General features: G+C 43.5%; 1 protein-coding gene across 8 annotated transcripts in view; it reads left to right on the top strand.

Moving 5' to 3' along the window:
- WDFY2 (WD repeat and FYVE domain containing 2) overlaps window positions 1-22067 on the top strand; it is a 179934-nt gene that overhangs the window by 87063 nt on the left and 70804 nt on the right. For 5 of the 8 annotated variants that reach the window (XR_014819399.1, XM_084981697.1, XM_021065301.2 and 2 more), the window contains exon 3: window positions 6225-6298. The exons of the other annotated variants lie outside the window; for them this stretch is intronic. Coding sequence is in view for 4 of the 5 variants with exons in the window: in XM_084981697.1 (XP_084837823.1) it covers window positions 6225-6298 (74 nt within the window). In the remaining variant the exon portion in view is untranslated. The remainder of the gene's footprint in view (window positions 1-6224; window positions 6299-22067) is intronic. 8 annotated transcript variants of the gene reach the window in all.

The raw sequence follows: 22067 nt of genomic DNA, 5'->3' as shown, positions 1-22067 counted from the left end.
GCAACTTTTAGACAAAACCTTTAACTCAGTTGAGGGAGTTTCTTCATGGGGGAATATGTGAATGATTGGGAAATGCGCATCCTATTGTTTAATTTATATCTTATTTCAAATAATTTCTTGCTTCCTAGTTGTGAAGAATATTGCTTCTTTGTTGGTTTCTTTTAGGTATAGGCTGTATTATAGAACCATGTATAGAAAATATTGTTTTCACTATTGGCATTCTCAAGAATAATAATGTAATCGGGTCTTTTAATTCTCTGTTGACTAAGAAGAAAAGGTACCCAGGCAACTTTGATTTTTAACAGAAATGAAGGAAAACATAGATTATCCAAACTAGAGATAGCAGATATTAGTGAATCTGAATAATTTTAGCATTTATTTAGCATGCTCTGATTTTTCTCTGACAGAGTAATTTAGAGCTTATTGTGGTTAGATCACTTTACGGTAACTTGAAACTTACCTGGGAGAAAAAGGGGCCACTGCCAAGTCACTGCAATTTTGCTGATGTTTCTCAGACCCAATTAAAAGAAAACAAAAGGTTCATTTTAGTTGAATGCATAAAATATTTGATCTAAACAACAAAAAAAAACCCTGTCTAATGCTAGGTAGTTGAAGTCCTAAATGAAGTGCTCTTAATGAAGCAGAACATGGGCTGAATATTGTAAACCTAATAAATATCATCTGGTGACAAACAGCTGAATGCACTAATGGCTGTGAATTCAATCTTTGCTTTGAGGTGGTGGGATGCTCTTTGTAAGCCTTTCTATTCAAGGCCCTCTTATCATGGAATCCTGACGTTTAACTTCACCAGGATGCCTTGAACACCTGAAGTTTTATTCACAGAGGTACCGTTGCTTATTTAAACTGCCCACTAGCACATCCCATGAAGATGAGCGTCTCCTGCCAACGAATGCCTTTAGCCTTGTAAAGCTGCCAGTGTGATTGAAATCCACCCTTCAGCCTTCAGTGGAGCTTGTGTTTATTTGAGTAAAGTTCAACCGCTCAGCAAAGGACTGGAAATAAATTAGTCATAAAATGAAAGAATTATAGGTGTAAACAAGAGAAATTGGGAAACTTGCCTCAAATAGAAGTATTTTGAGAATGCCTTCTCTCAACTTACATTTTTTTTGAGGTGGGGCGCCCACACCCCTGGCATGTGGAAGTTCCCAGGCCAGGGCTCCAACCTGCACCACAGCAGCGACCCAAGCTGCTGCAGTGACGATGCCAGATCCTTAACCTGAGAACGCCGCAACTCTCATTTTTGGAAAGCAAGAGCGATATTTTTTCTTAGATCTTTCCTAAATCTTAAGGATTAGGATTTCTCTCCAATCCACTTACTTACTGCGCTGTTGAAGTTGATGTTGGTGCCCTGTGTTCCCTTTGCCTAGGCTCATATCCTCTGAGCTTCCCCCCCCCCACCTCCCGATTATGTGGTCATGATGTAATCAACCAGGCTGAGGTTTCTCTTTATTTTCATCCTCCCTAAACTTTAAGCTGAATACCTGCCTTTAAACGACAAAGATTTCAGTTTTTTAAAGCACTCAGTATTATGAAAGTGTTTACTTTTTTATTTTAATTTTAATTTTATTTTCTTTTCTAGGTCCACACCCGTGGCATATGGGGGTTCCCAGGCTAGGGGTCTAGTCAGAGCTACGGTTGCCAGCCTATGCCACAGCCACGGCAACACCAGATCCGAGCCGTGTCTGTGACCTACACCATAGCTCACGGCAACGCCAGATCCTTAGCTCTCTGAGCGAGGCCAGGGATCGAACCTGCAACCTCATGGTTCCTAGTCAGATTCTTTTCTGCTGCACCACGACAGGAACTCCTAATTTTAAAGATAAGATTTTGACAGGCCATCAAGGCCTAAAGTCCTGACACTAATAGAATATTATTTCTCATTACCCATAGACCCCTACAAATTTCTTTTCTATCCTATTTATACCTTTCATTATCTTACTTCCCCAAATTTTGCCAAATGTGATTCTCTTGATGGTCATAAATCTGAGACAGAGAAGGGAGATGGCAGATCTTGATCAGATAGCGTGAGAAAGTGGGTTCTTTTCTCATTTCTTGTTGAAACATACTTCATCTAGAGTTCAGGGATTCAGGTTTTTGCTTTGTTTTTGTTTTCGGCTGTGCCTGTGGCAGGCAGAAGTTCCGAAGCCAGGGGTTGAACCCACGCCACAGCAGTGACCTGAGCCATAGCAGTGACACCTGATCCTTAATCCTCTGAGCCACCAGGGAACCCAAGGGGTGTGGTTTTGACAGTGAGTCAGTAGAGAGGAGCCACTATTTTTGTAATTTTGTCGTTTTGGTCCGCCACTCTGCTCAGCTTTTGGCGAATGCTGAATAGAGGAAGAATAGAACAGTCTCTCAGCCAATTCATCTCTAATCGGAACTTTCAAACATCCAAGAGACCCAGTTATTATCAACTATGGATTTACCAGTGTCACAGCATTTAAAGCTGAATTCTTGTTTGGGCCACATCGCATTTTTGCAACCCGACTCCAAATACTGTGTTTAAGTAGAGTTTTATTTGTTTCCTCCCTTATTCTTCCTTCCAAAGGATCCCCTTTTCCATTTGGTCATAATTACCATGACTGTACTGTGTCTTGTTATGCTTCCCTAGACAGTTTTGCCCTTTGGTATTTTCTTGCATGGATGGGTAGGAGTTTATTGTGTATAGGCTCTAGCACCAGTCTTTCAGAGGTGGTTTTTTAAATTAATTTCTGCTGAGTTGAAGTTAGAAGGATCTTGGTGTCCATTTATTTACTCCCCCAGCCCCAGAAGGAAAGGCATGTACTGTAACCCCAAATGCGGGCATCCATATTCCTTTCAATTCATTCCTTTCCTCCTTGGCCCTGTGGGGCCTCCGGGTAACCAACGCAGGACCTCTTCCTGTGGGAGTGTCATGGGTGGGAAATGGTTTGAGGACTACCCACCCATCCAAAGTCATCACACACACACACACACACACACACACACGCACACACACACAGGGTTACTGGGATGTTTTCCCATGATGCCTCTTTGAAGGGCTGTTTGCACCTTGAGGGCCACCTGGGGGTAATGCCCTCCAGCTCTGGCAGTCCTCTGTCTACAGTCATCTTGGGTTCAAGTATATGTGTTCTGCAACAACATGTTTTCTGTTAAAACTTATTTTGTCTGAGAGTTCCTGTGGTGGCTCAACAGTAATGAACCCAACTAGTATTCATGAGGACACAGGTTCGATCCCTGGCCTTGCTCAGTGGGTTAAGGATCTGACGTTGTAGGTCGCAGACGCAGTTCAGATCCCGAGTTGCTGTGGCTCTGGTGTAGGCCTAGCCTGGGAACTTCCATGTGCCTCAGGTGAGGCCCTAAAAAGGCACCCCACCCCCAAAAAAAACAAACCAAAAAACCCACTTTTTTTTTCATATGGTCCTTTATAGGAAACGTCTTTCCTTTTGAATTTGGGTGGTATTTCCTACTATAGATATAAAATAATTTAAATTAAGGAGGTGACATTGGGGGTAGGTTTTAGAAATCATTGCAGCATGTCTTGAACATAGTAAATGTTCTAAATTTTTGTTGAAGAATAACAAGAAATTTAGTAAATGGGGAATAAATAAGGAATAAAGACCTAGCAATGTAGATTTAAGGGTAGTCTGTGCAGTATTGTAAAAAAGTCTTTTAAATCACATTAAAAGATCACCGGGTTTTCTAATCACTGCATAACCAGATATGAGCTTTGTTTTTGTTTTTGTTTTTGTTTTTTGACAACTCTAAGGGTGGCTTTATGACATTCCCAGTATGCTTTTATTTCCAATAACATCTTTTCTTTTCTTTTCTTTCCTTTTTCTTTTCTTTTTGTTAAGGGCCACACCCAAGATATATGTAAGTTCCCAGGCTAGGGGTCTGATCAGAGCTACAGCTGCCGGTCTACACCACAGCACAGCAACACCAGATCCAAGCCACGTCTGCAACCTACCCCACAGCTCACAGCAACGGTGGCTCCTTAGCCCACTGATCAAAGCCAGGGATCAAATTCGAGTCCTCATGGATACTAGTTGGGTTCTTTAACCACTGAGCCATGACAGAAACTCCCAGATACGAACTTTGCAGTAAATCACATAGCAAATACTTTATGCGGCCAGGCATGCAGCTAAGTGATTATTCTTGACTGAATTTAGCTATTTGTGCTACAGTGAAGTTTTGCTTTACATGCTCAAGCTTATAGCTTAATAAATTGTTAGATATTTAAAAATTTATAGGAATAGCAAGAGAGTAAATAAAGACAATGTTGTTAACAGGAATAGCAAGAGAATAAGTAAAGACAATTACAGAAATAAGCTTGTCACTCGAACACAAGAACTGTATTTAGTTTTTCCATGTGTATTTTTGTGTGCAGGTACTTCAGGTAGTACTGTAGTCAGTGAGTATGCTTTTTTTTCTTTTGCCTTTTTTTCAGCTAATATAGTTTTCCATGAAATTTTTAATTTTTTTTTTTTCAATACAACATTTTAGGGCTGCACCTACGGCATGGAGGTTCCCAGGCTAGGGGTCTCATCGGAGCTGTAGCTGCCGACCTACGCCAGAGCCACAGCAACGCCAGATCCCAGCCCCGTCTGCAACATACACCACAGCTCATGACAATGCCGGATCCTTAACCCACTGAGCGAGGCCAGGGATTGAACCCGCAACCTCATGGTTCCTAGGCGGATTTGTTTCCACTGAGCCACGACGGGAACTCCATGAAATTATTAAATTTTAATCCTTCATACATGTTAGGGGATTATGAGACCTAGCCTCTCAAGCATCTATGTAGAGATTTTGCCAACATACTTTATAGGCCAAAGGGAGTAAGTTTGGCTTTCTTAGGGCAGTACATTAAATATGGTTTGATTGTTTTTTTTTTCCAGCAGTGTTCTTTTGGGGACCTAGTTTCAATCTGTGGCGAAACCAAAAGAATATATATGGCTGTAGTGGTGGAAGTTTGAGGGGGAAATTATTTTTTATGTTTCTATTTTCTAAATATATCATGTTTGAAAATTAGAAAAAAAAAGAAGTACTTTCTGCAGTTGAGAAGATTTTTGTTGGCGGTGTCGTCGTTCAGGGCCCTTTTATAGAAAATGAGAAAAACGTTACCAAGTGATGTGTTTATGAAATGGTTCTATGAGGAGAACTTGAAGTTCTTGTGTAGTTGAAAGATAATCTAAGTTGGGTGTTTGAAAATAAGACTGTGTATTTGAGTTTCGTCTTTGAACCTCTTCCAGCTTTTTTTTTTTCCCCTGTGACCTTGGGTAAGACCTCTAATCATAACTGAGGAGTAAGAAGAAAAGTGTGTGATGCTGACTGTGATGATGTCGATGGGTAGTCCCTGACCCACAGGGCTCTGCGAAGATGTGGGGAGAAATGGAAAAAGTAGGCGGAGCTCTTTAGAACACGATTTCAGTGTAGAAGGCGTGGTCAGAAGGCCCCCATTCCTACGATCACGCGCGCGCGCGCGCGGTGTGGACAGAGAAGGCTGGGAACCGGAGGCTGACTCGGCCCCTCGTGGCTTCTAAGCACGGTTCACTCGCTCCGGCTCAGGGGTCCTCAGGGAGGCTTTGTCCAGGCCTGGGGGAACTGACCCACCTGATGGCTTTCCTCTGGAGCCTCGGTCAAGTTGGTTCTCTTAGATTGAAACAAAGCTTCTGTCTTTTTCCAATGGGCAGCCTCCAGCATACCCCTTGAGTACTGAGAGTGAAAGGCTTCTGTGAGTCCCCATGCCCTAAGTCAGTTCTGAATGCAAAAATAGATTGCTTGGCTTGTGTTGGGGGTGGGGGGGTGGGGGGGTGATAAGCCCTTCTTTTGTTTCCTTAGTTCAGAATAGATGGGTTATTTCCCTTAAAGATGGGTAGGAGGGAGAGATTGCAGACAGAAGGCCTACATACACAGCACAAAATATTGTTAGTCTAGTCAAGCATATTTAGACATGATACTGACAGAACAGCCGAAACCACGCCCCTTGGAACCTGCCCAGTTTGAGAATATTTGCCATGTCCATTAAAAGGATAACTGAAGATCTAGGGGTTGGTTGTAAAATTACTGTTTTTATTTTTTTTGGTGAGTGGGAGCTCAGTGAACTGTTTGTTGGGAAATAGTGGGAAAAAAATAGCCACCCGCTTTGAGCTAGTTAGTCACTCCTGACTCCATGCGGATCATTGTTTTGTTAATTTCATCAACATGTTCATTTCTTTCAGCTCCATGTTCATGCATGTCTTTTAACCCGGAAACAAGAAGACTGTCCATAGGTCTAGACAATGGTACAATCTCAGTAAGTACACATAAATAAGCTTTCCAGTTGAAATACTTCCCCTCCTCTGGAGTATGTATATATGTGCATTGTGATGAGAATGACTTGGTAGGTTTTTTTTTTTCAAATGAACAAATTAATTTTCTTGCTAAGTTAAGTGGAAATTGCAGTGCAGCAGATTCCTGTCACGTGCAGGGAGAGCTGTCATCAGTCTCAACTTAAATGCTGACAAGATTCAGCTTGACTTACACAGGAATAGGGGTATTAGGGGGCCGTGGAGTGAACTGAGGGCTGGCGAGGACAGGCCGTAATAGTAGTGGCTTTGCTCAGATGCTTAATCGGGGCGTCACGCCCCCCCCCCACACAAGTGATGGAACACGAGGGCAATGGCCCCTTAGACCTGCGTGTCTGATCTTGTCTTTGGTCCTTGAGGTTGGCTTCTTTCCTCCCGCTCCTGCTCCTCGCTGTCTTCTCAACTCCCTCTAACATGTGAATCGAATTCTGTAAATGTGTACAAATTTGTAAGAAAGCACAGAATCTAGATTTAGTCTGGCGGGTAGATAGATCCAGACAAAGAGTGGATCTTTTGGTTGTAGATCTTGAGGGAACTCAAGTGACCAGAGATTGGAATTTCGGGGTTTACTACTTAATCATCTTTTATATGTTTATTTTCAGCTAGTATGTGAACTAGTAACACGGCTGACCTGGTGAATTCTCTAGTCTTGCCTTTAATTGTGGGCAAGAGAGGCCCTGCTTCGGGACCCGGGAATTAGAGGACCCTGCTCTGGCCACACCTCCCCACAGGTGAAGGATCTGAGGGGCCAAGCGCAGGTGCCCAACCTAAGCCCCTCCTGTGCCCACCCCCACGCCCTGGATCCCTGACTCTGGAATTTCCTGCCACCAAACAGCTTAGGGGCTGCATGGGCCTTTCTCCTGGGTCTGTCCTGAGGAGGGTAAAACTGGTAAATGTACCCTTAGTCTGAAGTGGTTTGAGGTGGGTAGGATGTCCGCACATGTGAGCCGGGCCCCTCTAGGTGGCGATGGATCCGGGAGTGGGCAAGAGGGGTGTGGGCCGGCCCGCCCGTGTGACCACACGATGATGTGGAACTTGAAAGAGTCTAAAAATTCTGACTTTGTACTTGTGCCTCCAGGTAGTTGCAGGTGGGTTTATCAAGATTGGAGGAAGAGACCATATTTGATAGTTTAACTTGAATTATAACTTTTGTATGTTTAGACACATGGCATGTGGGTCTCCATTTCTAGTCTTGACCCAACCCCTCTGAGGGATGTGAACAGGTGGGCCTGATGTTTGCCATTTGATCTTTAGTCAAAACACTTGTTTGGAGGAGGTCCCATTTTGCCGCAGCATGTTACAAGCCTGACTAGTATCCCTGAGGATGTGGGATGAATCCCTGGCCTCGCTCAGTGGGTTAAGGATCCAGCCTTGCTGTGAGCTGTGGTGTAGGTCGTAGAAGAATCTTGGATCCCGCGTGGCTGTGGCTGTGGTGTAGGCCGGCAGCTGCAGCTCCATTTGATCCCGAGACCTGGAACTTCCGTGTGCCGCGTGCTCGGCCCTAAATAAGTGAAAAACAACCCCCCCCCACCCGCAAAACAACAACAACAACAACAACAACAAAAAACAACCCACAGTTGTTTGGTGATCTTTATGGAAATTTTTAACAATATTGTTACATAGAAATCAGCCTATTGACAAATGTTTCTGGAAGTCCCATAAGGTCTAATGCGTCTGGTATGTCCCTGTTCCTAAGGAGGACAGAAGAGAAGGTCGTGATGCAGATCTTTGTCCACTTTACCAAGAGTCGTTTTTACCAACCCAGTGTGTGTAGTTTTTAAAAGATACGGGGGAGATAATTGGATTGTTCAGTGAACTGAAGTTTCATCCTAAGGGAAAATCTGAGATGAGCTGAGGTCTATATTTTGCCCAACAGTTCAGGTAATGGTAGCTCCCTGTCTGTGAAAAGCCTTACGTGTGTATACAGCATATAGATGATGCTTTGCATTTTAAAAATTAATATAGGGGTTAATGGGTGCTGATAAATTTGGCTTCGAAAGTAATGCAGGTGAGCCACGTAAGTTATGGAGAGCTCTGGCTATTTACTGCACATAAGGAGAGACCCTCTTAGCCATTATTCCTTTAGTAAATGAAACTGCCGGAGAACCAGAACATAAATCAGGAACTGAACCAAGATGCTTCTCTTGGAGTGTCAGCTTGGTGTGGTGATACCAAATCTTACCTTACCCGGTCTTCTAAAACACGATGAAGGACTTGACTTGTATGAAATAATTTCCTTTAAAACTCTCTCTTTCATATTGCTGAAGAAGATGAATTGTGTACCTTACCTATTCTTATCTGAAGAATTGTAAAGAGCTCTGTGTTAGGAAACGGTACCTTGAGAGAACAGCGCGCTTCGCTTCGGGTTCAGCATCCTCATTGATCACGACAGTAACAGCTTCTCTACTGGAAAGGCTCACACAGAGTCTCAGCTGTTTATTTAATAGCTTACTTTCCAGACATGGGAAATCCTTTTCAGAGACTATACATTTTCTGTTCCCTGAATGTAGCAAATAAATTTGGAAAGAAATACTCTAGGTTAACTTATTTTAAGACAAAGGAGGAAATCAGAGCAACTCCTTATTTCGCTTTATTTTGCGGATTAAAAGAGATCTAAGAGGCAGTTAACCTTGTGTAACTGAGCAGTTTATTAAAGATGAAGTAGAGATAATAGATATAGGCCATTCTTTCAAAAGTCTGGCCACAAAAAGAAAGGGGGGCGGGGGGAGAGAGAGAGAGAGAGCTCCAACAAATGTGTTCGTGGACAAGCAGCTGGAGGGTCCTGTCAATTTGGAGGATTCAACTGTGGGGCAGAAGAGGGAGACTTTCCATTTTTAAGACAGGAGGGAAAGACAGAGACAGTTTTGCGGTATAAGAGAGAAATGACCTTTTATTTTTCCCACGAAGGAGCCAGTTAGATCACCCACTGAGAGAAACAAAAATGGGGCGAAGGTATATTTTCATGGTCATAACTTTTGTTTTCTGAACTTGTAAGCCCAGAACTCCTTCCACCATCTTGGTCTATGGTCCCGAGTACCTCTCAAGGTCATGTTCAAATGTTATCTTTTCATTTTCTCTCTTTCTTTCTTTCTTTCTTTTTTTTTGGACAGGTGGTTCCTGAGGCCTCCCAATTAAAATTAATCACACACAGTACTCAGTAGGTTAGTTGTATTGTTCTTGCCTATTTAACTTGTTTTGTAAAAAGTATTCAAGTCTGTCTTCTCCATTAAAACATTGAGTGTTGAGGATTTGGTCAGTCTTTTACTTTTTTTTACTCATCTCCTCTCCCAGTGGATCTTAATGTGATTCCTTCTACAAATTAGGGACTCAATAAATAATTTGTTAAATAAGCTGTTGACGAAAGTATAAACGCTGTTGCTATTAATATGGTTGGTTGTAACAAGTACCTGCTTAAATTCCAAGATAGTTTATTTGTACAGTTATATTGGTTTTCAAAATGCTTTTCACAATGGAATTAACTTCTCCTGAAGAAGAAGGTGTGCCAGTAATTTGATTTACCTCGAGTTTGAGTTTCCAGAAATGCCTTCTGTTTTTAATGTTGCAAGAAGTCAGATTGCACTAAGTACTATTCATTGCTAAGTAGAACTTTAAATTTTTCTATCAAAATGCATCATGTTTTCTGGCCAACCAACAAATACCTAAATAACAACTGCATGCAGAAGATTACGCTCAGTTCTGACTTGTGGCTCCTGGTCTCAAAGAGCTTATCGTTCACTTGGGGCAAAATGAAAAATAAAGTTATGAGATAAGTATAACAAAAAGTTAAAACAAGAAAAGTAGCGTTACGCCAATGCATGTGATGTTGGCCAGGCAGTGCGGTCAGGTGAGAGTGAGAGAGAATCATCTGTGCCAGCCTCACTGAGACCGGGTAAGAGCTAGGATTTGATTGGCTAACGACAGGAAGGTAAGGCATTTCAGGCAAAATGAATGGCATGGGGGAGAAAACATGCTCATCTTTATAAATATATTTTTTCTTCTTCATCAAACCTGTTAGGGAGCCAACATTTTCATTTATTGTTTAATTTATTGTATTTACTTTTATTTATAAAATACGTACACGTTTAAATAAAAATTTCAATAAAATGTTTCTATTTTTGTTGATCTCTTTATTTAATATTTATTTATTTATTTATCTTATTCCAAGGTAAAAGCATAGTCACTGAAGAGTTTTTGAACAAGGCTCCCAAATGATAAAGTCTCTGTTCTTTGCAGATTAGTCTCATATACGTGTTACGGGAAATTTGATTGGGATGAGAGGAAGAGATTGCTCTATAGAATGTTTAGCATGCAAGGTAGTGGTTATTGTCGAAAACTAAATGATGTTGACCATGTATGGATTCGTTATTGCTGTTTTGGTAGTTCTTGTGGTTATTATATTCTTCAGATTTCATATAGATTATCTGAGGGAATGAAAAAGGAAAGAACAAACATTTATTGAGCATCTGCTACGTTCCAGGTGCTCTGCTTTACATGCATTCCCTCCTTCCAGCTTTAGGGTAGTTCTGTGAGAGGGATGTTACACGTGCTTCATTTAGCCAGGAAGCGGCTCTCGGCAGAGCTAGGGACTCTGTGTGCCTCGCCTCACCCGACACTGCTGAGCAGGAGCCACCCCTGCTTCTGTTAAAGGCTTTTTCCACCCTGCCTGTTGCCTCTTTCTCAATAGGAGAGTCTATCTCTGCCTACTGAGTTCTCCCTGCCTAGGGCCTCATTTGTCCCTGAGTCTGTCTCCTTCACTAGACTGTCAGCTGCCTGAAGGCAGAGACCATGTCTCTTTCAGTGTTGTTTCCTGGACCACTGTAGACTTTTGTAAACATCTGTATTCCTGCCATCAGGAGGCTCCAGCCAAAGGCGGGCACTTAATCAGCAGGATAAAGTTACTCCCAGCAGTTGACAGAATATGAGTGAATCGTGTGTTTGGGGTATATAGAAGAATTCCATGTCCATACTCTGCTTCCTGAATTTCATAAACAGATGCATAGATACAGGAACTAAAAAACCTTAGTAGAAATATTATGTGATCCTGAAAGTTTGTGGGACCCTAAAATATACTCTCCGTAAGTCTTTTATTGCTCTTCACAGCTAAGTCTAGCAATCGGATGCAGTTGGGGGATTATCGAAGGAATATATATGCCTTCTCTGACCATTAATCATGATTTAGAGGTTCATATATTTGCAATTAAATTAACATCTTTCCAAGAGTATCTGTCTGTTTTCATGTTTCGCCAGTGGTATTCCTTAGATGGTATGTTCTAAAAATTGCCTCACACGATGGAATTCAGAATGGTGTATGTCTTTCCTAAATAGGGAATCTGTATCACAGGTCCCTTTCAATTCTAATCTTTTCTTATCTCTGGCAAAGCATTCTTGTAGCGGGGAAGCAAAATATGACCCCCTTCCAGAAGACCTATAGCTTCAAGGGAAAGGAGTGTAGTCTCTGTAAAAGAGGATATTCCTTGTTTTAAATAAAGGAAGTTACCTCTTTGACCAGGAGGAAATCCAGGAATGATCAGAGCTGTTTTTCTCAGCAGTAATCGGGATCTTAAATTCCAAGTGTTTTGTTGTATCATATCAGCACCTGGTACACTACTTTCCCAGAGCTGCTGCAACAGAGCACTACAGACTGGGGGGGCTTAAAATAGTAGAATTAGATCTCTCACAGCTCTGGAGGCTTTAAGTCCAAAATCAAGCCATGCTTCTTCTGGAGGCTCTAGGGGAGAATCCTTCTTTGCCTTTTTCTAGCCTCTGGTGGCTGCTGGAAAATCCTTGGCATTCCTTGCCTTGTGGATGTGTCCCTCCTGCTCTGCCCCCATCTGTGGCCTTCATCTTTGTGTCTTCACATGGCCTTCATATAAACCATTGGATTAAGGGCTTACTGTAACCCAGGATTATCCCATTTTAACTAACCTACATCTGCAGAGACCTTAGTTAGAAATGAAATCATATTCTGAGGTTCCAGGTGGACATGAATTTTGGGAGGACTCTTTTCATCCAGTACAACTGGTAATCTTCTAGCTACAGAATTTCCCTAGCAGTGTTATAGTAGTTGACTAGGAAACAGTTTTGTGAATGTGTAACATGATGCTTTCAGGAAGAGGTGGCCAGAAACAATAAAAGATGATGATTCAGAATCCTCTTGGGAGTGATTAGAAAAATTGGAGTTGAAAAGGACCTTAGTTCTTCCCCTAGATTAAGTGATAGTATATTGGGTGGATCACATGTCAAGAGCTAGGACTCTCTCAGCCCCTGGACAGATTTTCTTACCATACCTGTCTGATTTCGCACAAAGACAGCCCAATGGCAAAGAGTTGCCCAAGGGTGGTCACTGATGAATTGGAAGCTTGTGTTATTCCATGCATCTAGCCATTGCTAAGAAGATTTAAAAAAAAAAAAATAGTTTGACCGTTTAATATAACAAGTTGTTTTGCATGAGTTGTTTATAACTGTGGGTTATAATGAGCCTTCAGGGACCGAACCCACAGTGATGAGAGGTAACCTATGGGTAAAGCACTTCAGCTCAGCCCAGGTTGAGTGTCGTCAGACCACTCCTGCTGGAGGGGAAAGTCCTCTGAAAACCTTCACCTCCATCCGCTCAGAGGCCACAGTTCTGCAGCTTGTCAGCCGTCATGGTGCATTTCAAGTTTTATACTTCTAGAAGAATCGATGTTGCTTCTGAGATTTCCTTTCCTTCCACAATTTCTAGTGTGACACCGTCGTGTGACTACTATGCTGATCTTGATGTCAGCGCAGGCGGGACTTGAGGAATGTTTCACGTAGACCTGGAACCTACAGGGCTTCCTTTTAAACTCTTGCATGACCTCACCATGGCCACTAGCTTATGCTTCTTTTGTTCTTCCATGGTTTCTACCGCAGAAGACCATCAGTTCTTTTTCTTCTTTTTAAATCTCTTCTGAGTCATGTCATCCTTCTGTGGCCATGGACCTTATCGTGTGAGGAGTTCCTTTTACAGACTGTTCGGTAGCCGTTCTCTTCTGAGCTTGTGCTAATGAGTTATGATAAACTTGAATATATATAAATAAATATATATAAATAAACACACCTACAAAAGTATACACATCTTTGCTTCTGCTTAGCAGAACGAGAGTCCTAGAGTGCTGACATGCCAGCGGCGTTCTATTTTATTTATACAGTAAACTTCACTGAAGGTGCTTTTGTCAAAGAAGACACTGTTGTGGGAGTTGTGTTGTCAGTGTTTGTGCAGGTCACAAGCCTTCCTAGAGCCTCTCAAGGGCAAGTCTGTCTCTGCCCATGATGTCGCTGTATAGGTAGCCCTGTGGTCTTTTGTTCAGTACCTGCCTGTTACCTAAAAACGTGGTCAAGTAGTACTGAATACACGTGGCTAAAGCAGTCTTTGGCCCCAAATTATTTTGTGGCGCCTCCATTACAATGGTGAATTTTCGAGGGCACTCAACTCACTCTTACTAGACCCATTCTGTAGCGTGAATACCAGATTGCCTGTATTTTAAACTGGGTGCTGAGGAGATCCAGTAGCGTGTGTGCCGGGTTGAAATCATGTATATGGACACTCCGTATAAGAAGTAGCTGCCACAAAGGATGTCCTTCTTAGGGACATTGTATTACTCATTTAGAAGGTGGTCATCTTCTTATGTTGGCCGTGTCACACAGCCTATCTGTGGTTCAGAAAGGCAATGGCTAGGACTTGATGAGTCTATTGTCTTCCAAGTTACCTTCCCTTTAGTGTATTTCTTTTTCTTTTCTTTCCTTTTCTTTTCTTTTTTGGCTGCACCTGCAGCATGTGGAAGTTTCTGGGCCAGGGATCAAGCCCATGCTGCAGCAGTGACCTAAGCTGCTGCAGCGACCATGCCAGATTTTTAACCTACTGTGCCACAAGGGAACTCCTCTGTGTCTTTAGTCTTATTTCTTAATAATCTCTCCCTCCTCCCAGATCCTTCCCATTGGCTTTTAAACACACCCAAGTTTCTTTTTATTGAAAACAAAGACTAAGCCATCACAGCTCTCTTAGACCCTGTCAACCCTGTGGTCTCTCTCTTCTGTCCTCATTAGCAAACATCTCAAAAGAGTCATCTATAGTCATTTCCTATATTCCCTCCCTTCTCTTCTTTACTGAAACCACTGCAGTCAGGCCTCCAGCCCCATCAATCTACACAAACGGCTCTGGCTCTGGTTACAAAAGCTCACCAGGTGCATCGGTCCACCTGACATGTTTAAGTCCTCATCATGTTTGACCTCCCAGCAGCATTTTGCTCTGCTCTTTCTTCCTGAAATAGTCTCTTTATGTGCATCTGCGATGCAGTACTCTGCTGGTTTTCCTCCTGGTCCCTGGCCGTCTCGGCTCTTTCCATCACAAGATGTCCTCAGGCCAGCTTTTGGTTCCCTGTTGGAATGTCTCAGCATTTGCCCCCTAGGCCCCCCCCCTTCTCCTTCTGGGCAGCTCCGCCCACATCATGACTGCATTTGGTGCCCACGTGACCCTAACTCTCAGCTTTTAATCTCTGTCGAGACCTTTTCTCTGAGGTTCCAACCTCCTTCTTAATATTCTCTGTTGAGTATCTCAGAGGAACCTCAGATTCGCCGGGTCACCTGGTCCTCCACACCTGGTCCTACTCAGTGTCCCCTGTTTTAGTAACTGTAACCACTGCCCATCCAGGGGTCTTTGGGATTCCTTCCTTCCTCTTCCCTTGACTTTATCCAGTCCATTATTTATGGATTTTTGCCTCCCAAATACCTCTCGGCTGCCCCTCTCCGCATTGTCGCTGTCAGCAGCGGCCTCAGCAGCATCATCGCCTCCATCCACCGCCACCATCATTAGACATTTGAGACTAATATTCTCTGACATCTTTGTTTTTTGTTTTTCTCTTTTGTCTTTTCAGGGCTGTACCCGTGGCATGTGGCGGTTCCCAGGCTAGGGGTCCAATCAGAGCTGTAGCTGCCAGCCTACGCCACAGCCACAGCAACGCTGGATCCTTAACCCACTGGGCAAGGCCAGGGATCAAACCCGCAACCTCAAGGTTCCTAGTCAGATTCGTTTCCACCGCGCCACGACAGAAACTCCCAGAGTAATATTCTCTGTATGCTCAAATATTTTGCTGATTTTTGCTTTGAGTTAATCTTTTATACACACTATAGAGCCTGACCGTGGGTCTCATATCACTGTCATTTAGATGGCAAGGTTCAGAGCCCAGAGGGGCTGAGGTGGCATTTCCATGGCAGCCACCTCGAAGACATTCCTCCCAGGGTACCGTAACAGCAGCAGCAGCAGAGTCATGAAACATACCCCCTGAAGAGCCATCTGACATTTACTCTTTGCTATAAAGCTTGAGAACTCACTGGAGCCAGTGTGTGTGAAGGAGGCGGTTATTCTTTATAGCCCTACGGTCCCTGGATCGCTGCCACCTGGTGCCACTACACCTAACTGATGATCTGAGTCGGTCTTGAAATCAGGCTACCCCCTTGCCGGCTAGTAGCCTGTGTTAGCAGAGAGGGGAGTAGCATTCGGTGCGCCCTGGGCCCTGGGTGCAGTGCTGGTGGTAGCTTCAGCGCTTGTGTTCTCCGTGTCACTGCGCTTGGACGCTCTGACCCAGGGTGGTGGTAACCCAGAGGGGGTCTGGTTTCCAAAGGGGGTGCCCCCCTCCTCATTTATTTAACCCCTCTGCCAGCACCACGCTTGAGTGCAGGCTCCACAATCCACTCACGTCCAGTTTTACCTCCTTGCAGATGGAGGAATGACTCTGCCCATAGTCAGTGAAGGTTATATCTTTATAGGAAGAAAGCGATCAGTATTAGGCCATAAGCTCACTGAAGCAATTTACACTGTCGCAAAAAGACTGCTAAGCATCTTCCCACCTAGAGCAGCACAGCTTTTCCACTGGCTGCAGTCACTCGGGTCCAGCCGGCTTTCTCTTTGAGCCGTCTGAAGCGCAAGAGCAGGGCAGGGTCTTCCACCCAGAGCCTGTCCGTCGTGGATGGCAGAGAAGGGAGCTAGCAGGGCCCTTGTTGAGGGGCATCATGGTTGGGTCACCAGCGAGGTGTTTTACACTCGGCACACTCCGAGTTCTCGCCACAGTTTCCCTCCAGCTCTCCCTTCTGTGGCCGAAGTTAGATGTTGACGCTCCCCAGGGCTCTGCCTTGTGCTGCCTCCTCTTTCGTGGTATCTCCTCCTGTGGCTTCATTATCGTACACCTACAGCTTTCAAGGCCCTGGCCCATTCTCTCCTCCTGAACTTGAACTCAGACTCCAGCTGCTCACTTGGCATTCCTAAGTCAGTGTCCCCAGGACACCTCTGATTTAGCATATTCTGAATAGAAATATCTTCCCCCTCCACCAACATAAGCTCCTTCTCCTTGTTCCCTTATTAAATGACACCACCAAGTAGCCCCAGCCAGAAGCAGGAGTGCGAGTCAATCAGCATTTGCTGTCAAACCTCAGAGCAACCGGTGGGTGCTCTAGCCTGACTCAAAACTCCCTCCAGACTTTCCCCTTTTGTCTGTTCCTGTGGTGGCCGGGCTTTGCAGTTTTCTTTCTCCTGCAGCATGTGCTTGGATGGTTGCAACCAACTCCAGCCTGGTCCTGCTGTCTCTTGTCTCTAATAGCCTTCGGCTCCTCTACCATCAGATAGCCAAAGTTCTTGTGTAATTAGGCCACTGCTCTGGGTATATACTCTCCATAACTTCCAGGAGGGTAAAACTCCAATTCTTGCTTCTCGCCCACCTTGTCAGCCTCATCTCTCACAGCCTGCCTAGCCAGAGGGATAGCAGGCCTATTGCTTGCCTGTGTACATGGAGTCCCCCAGCTAAAAAAGAGGTGGTACCGCCTGCTGACCTTCTGCTTTCCCCCTTGAGAAACTCTTTTCCTATCTTTAAGAATTAGCCTAAAGCCCCGAAGCCATTCTTCTCTGAAGGTTGTGCTACCTCCAGAGCCGGGTCGAAAGGCTCTTCTTACGAGTTCCCATAACACTTAGTTCAGATTTCTACTTGAGAATTTATGTGATAATTTTTATTTCACTTGCCGCTTTCCTCTATATGACTGTGTGTTGAGTAACAAACATAGAGCTGCCGATGGTGGGTAGGACACATTTAGGAAGTGCTGATGCCTTCGTGGCCTTAACCTCCATTGGCCTGAAGGCAGGAGCTCTGTCCCGTGCTTGGCCCTACCTAGGACCCAGCAGAGAGTCTGCACACATTGGAACCTCAGGAATAGTTTTCAGATGAATAAAAACCAAGCCAGCTTTGTCTCTGTTTTCATCCAGAAGTTCTTTCTCCTTTTGCTTTTCTTCTTATAGCCTGGGCATCCTTACAAAAAGCCTTGTTTCCTGCCAGCTCTGAGTTGGAGGCACCGTGTCTCGTTCCCCTCCCTCCCTTTATCAGGTCGCACCGACTCAGAGTTCACGGGGCAGGTCCTTGTTAACACATGGCCTTCATGGAGCAGGCGCGGACGTCCTGGTGGCTGAGGTATGAACTTGGCTCCCAGAGAGCGCTGCATCTGACTCCCAGCCCCACCGTTTTCAGCTGAGTAATGATGGATGAGTTGGTTACCTTGCATACCCCTCAATTTACTCCCTGTAGATTGGGAATAATAATATGATCCTTGTGGGATTATTGCGAGGATGACAAGAGACGATTTATATAAAAGTCCCCCAAACGGGCAATCGTTACCTTTATAGCAGAAATTCTGTTCAAGAGAAGAGTTTGCTTTTTGATGAGGTTACTACTTTTATCTGAAATTAAAAGAGTATTATCTGTAGGCGATTATTTGCCACCTCAGGTTAAAGATCATTTTTAAACGATTTTGTTTCTTGAGAGTTAGTAAAACGGATTTTAGAGGTAATCTTTCCCAGTGTTACTGAGAAATAATTGGCATACCTCAGTCCACAAGTTTGAGGCATACAGCATCATGGTTTGATTTACATACACTGTGAAATGATTCCCACAATAGGCTCAGCTCACCTCCGGCATCTCATAGAGATGTTACAACAAAAAGATAAGAAAGAAAAAAAATGAAAGAAAAAGATTTTTCTCCCTCGTGATGAGACCCTTAGAATGAACTCTCTTAACTTTCCCATGTCTTATACAGCACTATTAACTCTAAGAAATGTTTGCTTTCTGCTATTCTCCTTCCTTGCTATCTGCATGTTTATTGGCTTGAATAATGTTTCAGGGCTGAATTTATGAATTTGAATCCAGAAAAATATCATTTAACAGCTGAGTACTGAGACCATGGTTAGAGACAGTTTACCTTAAAAAGCAGCACATTATCGTGTTTTGCTACTGACCTAGGAAGTAAAACTTTGAACAGCCCTAAGATGGGAGTCCTAAGTGTACACTGTAGCATGTTTTGACATTGATTACAGAAAGTAATAGCTTAGTAATTAGGCTCTCTTCTTCTTTTTTTTTTAATTGTTGGACTCTCTGGTAATTGTACCTACTTTGATTCAAACCTACCCTGGGGTAGCACTGAACTCCAAGTGGAAAAATCTGGTTCCTGCTTCAGAATCTCCTATTGATGAGCAAACCATTTCATCCCTTTCTGGTGTTTTCTCTAAATGAAAGCACAAACCATATGTCATACTTATATGTAGTAGCCATCACCGAAATATTATACTTTATGTTTGTATAGCATTATAATATAGTATTATTTTCACCTATTTCTAAAGTATATTAATAGAAAGCTGCTATGTCTAAATTAATATATCACTTAAAAAGACATTTTAATGCTTTCATTCAGTTCTTGTAACAAACATACATTGAGGAGCTTCCGTGGGCCACGGCGTGAGTGTTCTAGGTGCCTGAGATATTACGTCAATGAACTCTCCCTCTCCCTGCAAAAAACCTGTCTCTTTGTGAAAGTTGCATTTTAAAGAGGAAATACAATAATTCGTTTGTGTTAGAAGGTCATAGATGCTGTGAGAGAAGGGGAGCAAGCAGGAAGAGGGGGCTTGGGAATGTGAGGGCGGCAGAGGAGCTGGAGTAGTTTTAAAAGGTGGACCTGTCAGTCTTCATTGAGAAGGTGTCATTTGAGCAGAGGACTTGAAGTTTAGGGTAACAAGTCACATGGATATCTGGGAAAACAATGGTTAAAACAGAGGCATAGGCAGTGCAGAGCCTTGAGATAGGAGTGTTTATAATATTAGCACAATTAAAATCTTGACTCGTTTCTTTAAAAACAAACAAACAAACAAAAAAACAGGAAGTGAGGAGTTTCCCAGTGGCCTAACCTTTCGTGGATGTTTTGGTTTGGGTTTTGTTTTTGTTTTTCCTCTGGCTGTGCATGTTGGCATGCAGAAGTTCCTAGGCCAGGGATCGAACCTGTGCCACAGTAGCAACCAGAAGCACCGCAGTGTCTATGGTGAATCCCCAAAGGTTAAGGACTTGGTAGTGTCACGGTTGCAGTTTGGGTTACTGCCATGGCCCTGGCCCAGGGATGTTCATCCGCCACGGGCGCAGCCAAAAAAACCAAAACTGGGGAAATGCTTGTTCCTTTAGTTATAAATATTTATTGATTAACTTTCATACATAGTATAATGGGAAAAATGCTGGACATCTGGGATACACCTTAATAAGGCAGCAAAAATTGCATTCCTTTCAACTTAAGATCTATAAGGAAAGCTGAAATCATCTAATCGTAGATGCTCTGAGTGCACATCGTGACTGGTATCATGCGAGTGTGTGCGGAGCCTCTTGACTTCAGCAAAGGAAAGATCTGTTCTGCGTGAGGTGATCATACAAATGCAGACCCAGAAGGTTGGGTTTGCAAAGTGCTGGAGGCTGGGGGAAAGGGAACAGTTTCTCGGCAGAGGACAGACAAGGGCAGAGGCTGGGGAGCAGGGGTGTTTAGTCCACCACCGGGAACAAATGCAGTTCAGTTGGAAAGGCATTGGAAGAGGCCAGAGTTCAAGAAGGACGGTAAGGATCCGATGACTCCATGTGTTGGAGAAGCCGACTGGAGAGAAAGGTGGTGGGCAGACATTCATTCCTCCCAGGCCGGGCTCGTACCTCACTGCTCCTGCCTGCCAGCAGCCGGAGTCCTGATTGGTCACCGTGCCTGACTCACCACTGGCTCCTGCCTCCAGGTGTCAGACTTGGGAAGTGGATCATGATAGAGGCATACTGGTGGTACTTTGTGCTTAGCTTTCTTGCATGTCTGTTGTAGGTATTGCCATCTAGAGTCTCTGAAGAGTGGAGTGATTTCAGAATTTGCACTGCAGTATTTTCCTTTGCTCATATAAATCCAATGAGACATTCACCTGGTTTCAATCTCCCTTTGAAGAGGCTCTTTTTGGTTTGTGTGAGCTGAAGAAGATCAGTAGATAAAAAAATCAAGAGATAGACCCATGTTTCTGGCCTGTGTTGTGCAACCAAGTACGCCTGTGACCTTGGTTAAGTCCTTTAGTCGTATCTCTGGCCTTCACTTTCTCTATCGAAAGAATGAGTCATTGTGTTCAGACCCCTTACAAACTCCAGAATTCCAGGAAATGCAAAACTTAAGCACCAGAGATCCAAACGTCTGTCACTAGCTGCTTTCATAAGTAGGAGCAGTAGTTGCCAGCCTTGGCTCGCAGGCTGAAGTTCATGACATCAGCTATAAGCAGTTTACAATTTCAGCGGGCAGCTTTTTTGTTCAGGACAGTTTTGTCAAAAATTTTGAACTTTTTTCTGTTTAAAAAATAAGTATTAACAACTAGACTTTATGTAAACTATTCTCTCATGTAGTTTGCTCTTAATATTACAGCAAACATTTTTTGAGGAATGGATATTATTTACAGTTTTCAGTCTCTTTCTTTATCTGTGAAGAATGCTTCAACGATTTTCTTTGTCTGGTACATCAATGTTCTAGCTTCAGATTTTGGTCTATTCAGATTTACTCCTTGAACAACTTTCTCGAGTATTTGTCTTTAAGATTCTGAAATTGGCCAGAGGCAGCCTAGGAAGTGGTCACATTCAAATTTGCATCTCTTCTCCCCTCTCCCTGCCATCTTGCGAGAGATATTAGTGAAAAAACAACTGCATCTGGTTACCTGCGTTCAATGTTAGGTGACTGGGGGTAGGGAGGCGCAAAAACTTGTTACTGTTGATGCCAAGAAAGGTGATGACTGGTAAACAGTTAGACATCCAGGCAGACCTAGAGAGGGAGCAGCTAGACATGCATTTATGAGCAGAAGGACCTTGAAATGGCATTTTGCATTTTTTTTTTTCTTTTTAGGGCTGCACCCACAGCATATGGAGGTTCCCAGGCTAGAGATCCAAGTGGAGCTACAGCTGCCGGCCTACATCACAGCCACAGCAACACTGGATCTGAGCTGAGTCTGTGACCTACACCACAGCTCATGGCAACACCAGATCCTTCACCCACTGAGCGAGGCCAGGGATCGAACCCTCAACCTCATGGTTCCTAATTGGATTCGTTTCCGCTGTGCCATGACAGGAACTCCTCTTTTTTGCATTTTGGAGGAGGATTTATGGAAAGAAATTGTAAACCTGAATTTGTTTCTTTGTAGGTGATATTTTGAATCTAGAGAGGCTAACAGCTGCTGTTGTGACACAAACCCCAATTATCTTTTCTCTTGTTTCAGATGCTTCCAAGTAATGTGACATGTTAATCTTCTTAGAAATATGACTAAGAGTTTCTTACAAAGTTGAGAGCTGAGGCTGGGGGTTTGCAGCGAAAGCATTCCTTCTCCTCACTTCTGAAAATACATGTGGT

This window comes from Sus scrofa, chromosome 11, assembly GCF_054392235.1.
Source record: "Sus scrofa isolate SSC_HxYL_T2T_F1_AM1 chromosome 11, Sscrofa_HxYL_maternal_Yorkshire_Landrace_v2.0, whole genome shotgun sequence".
Classification (NCBI taxonomy): Eukaryota; Metazoa; Chordata; class Mammalia; order Artiodactyla; family Suidae; genus Sus; species Sus scrofa.
Note: the sequence above shows the minus strand (reverse complement) of the source record. Positions and strands in the feature narration are given on the sequence as shown.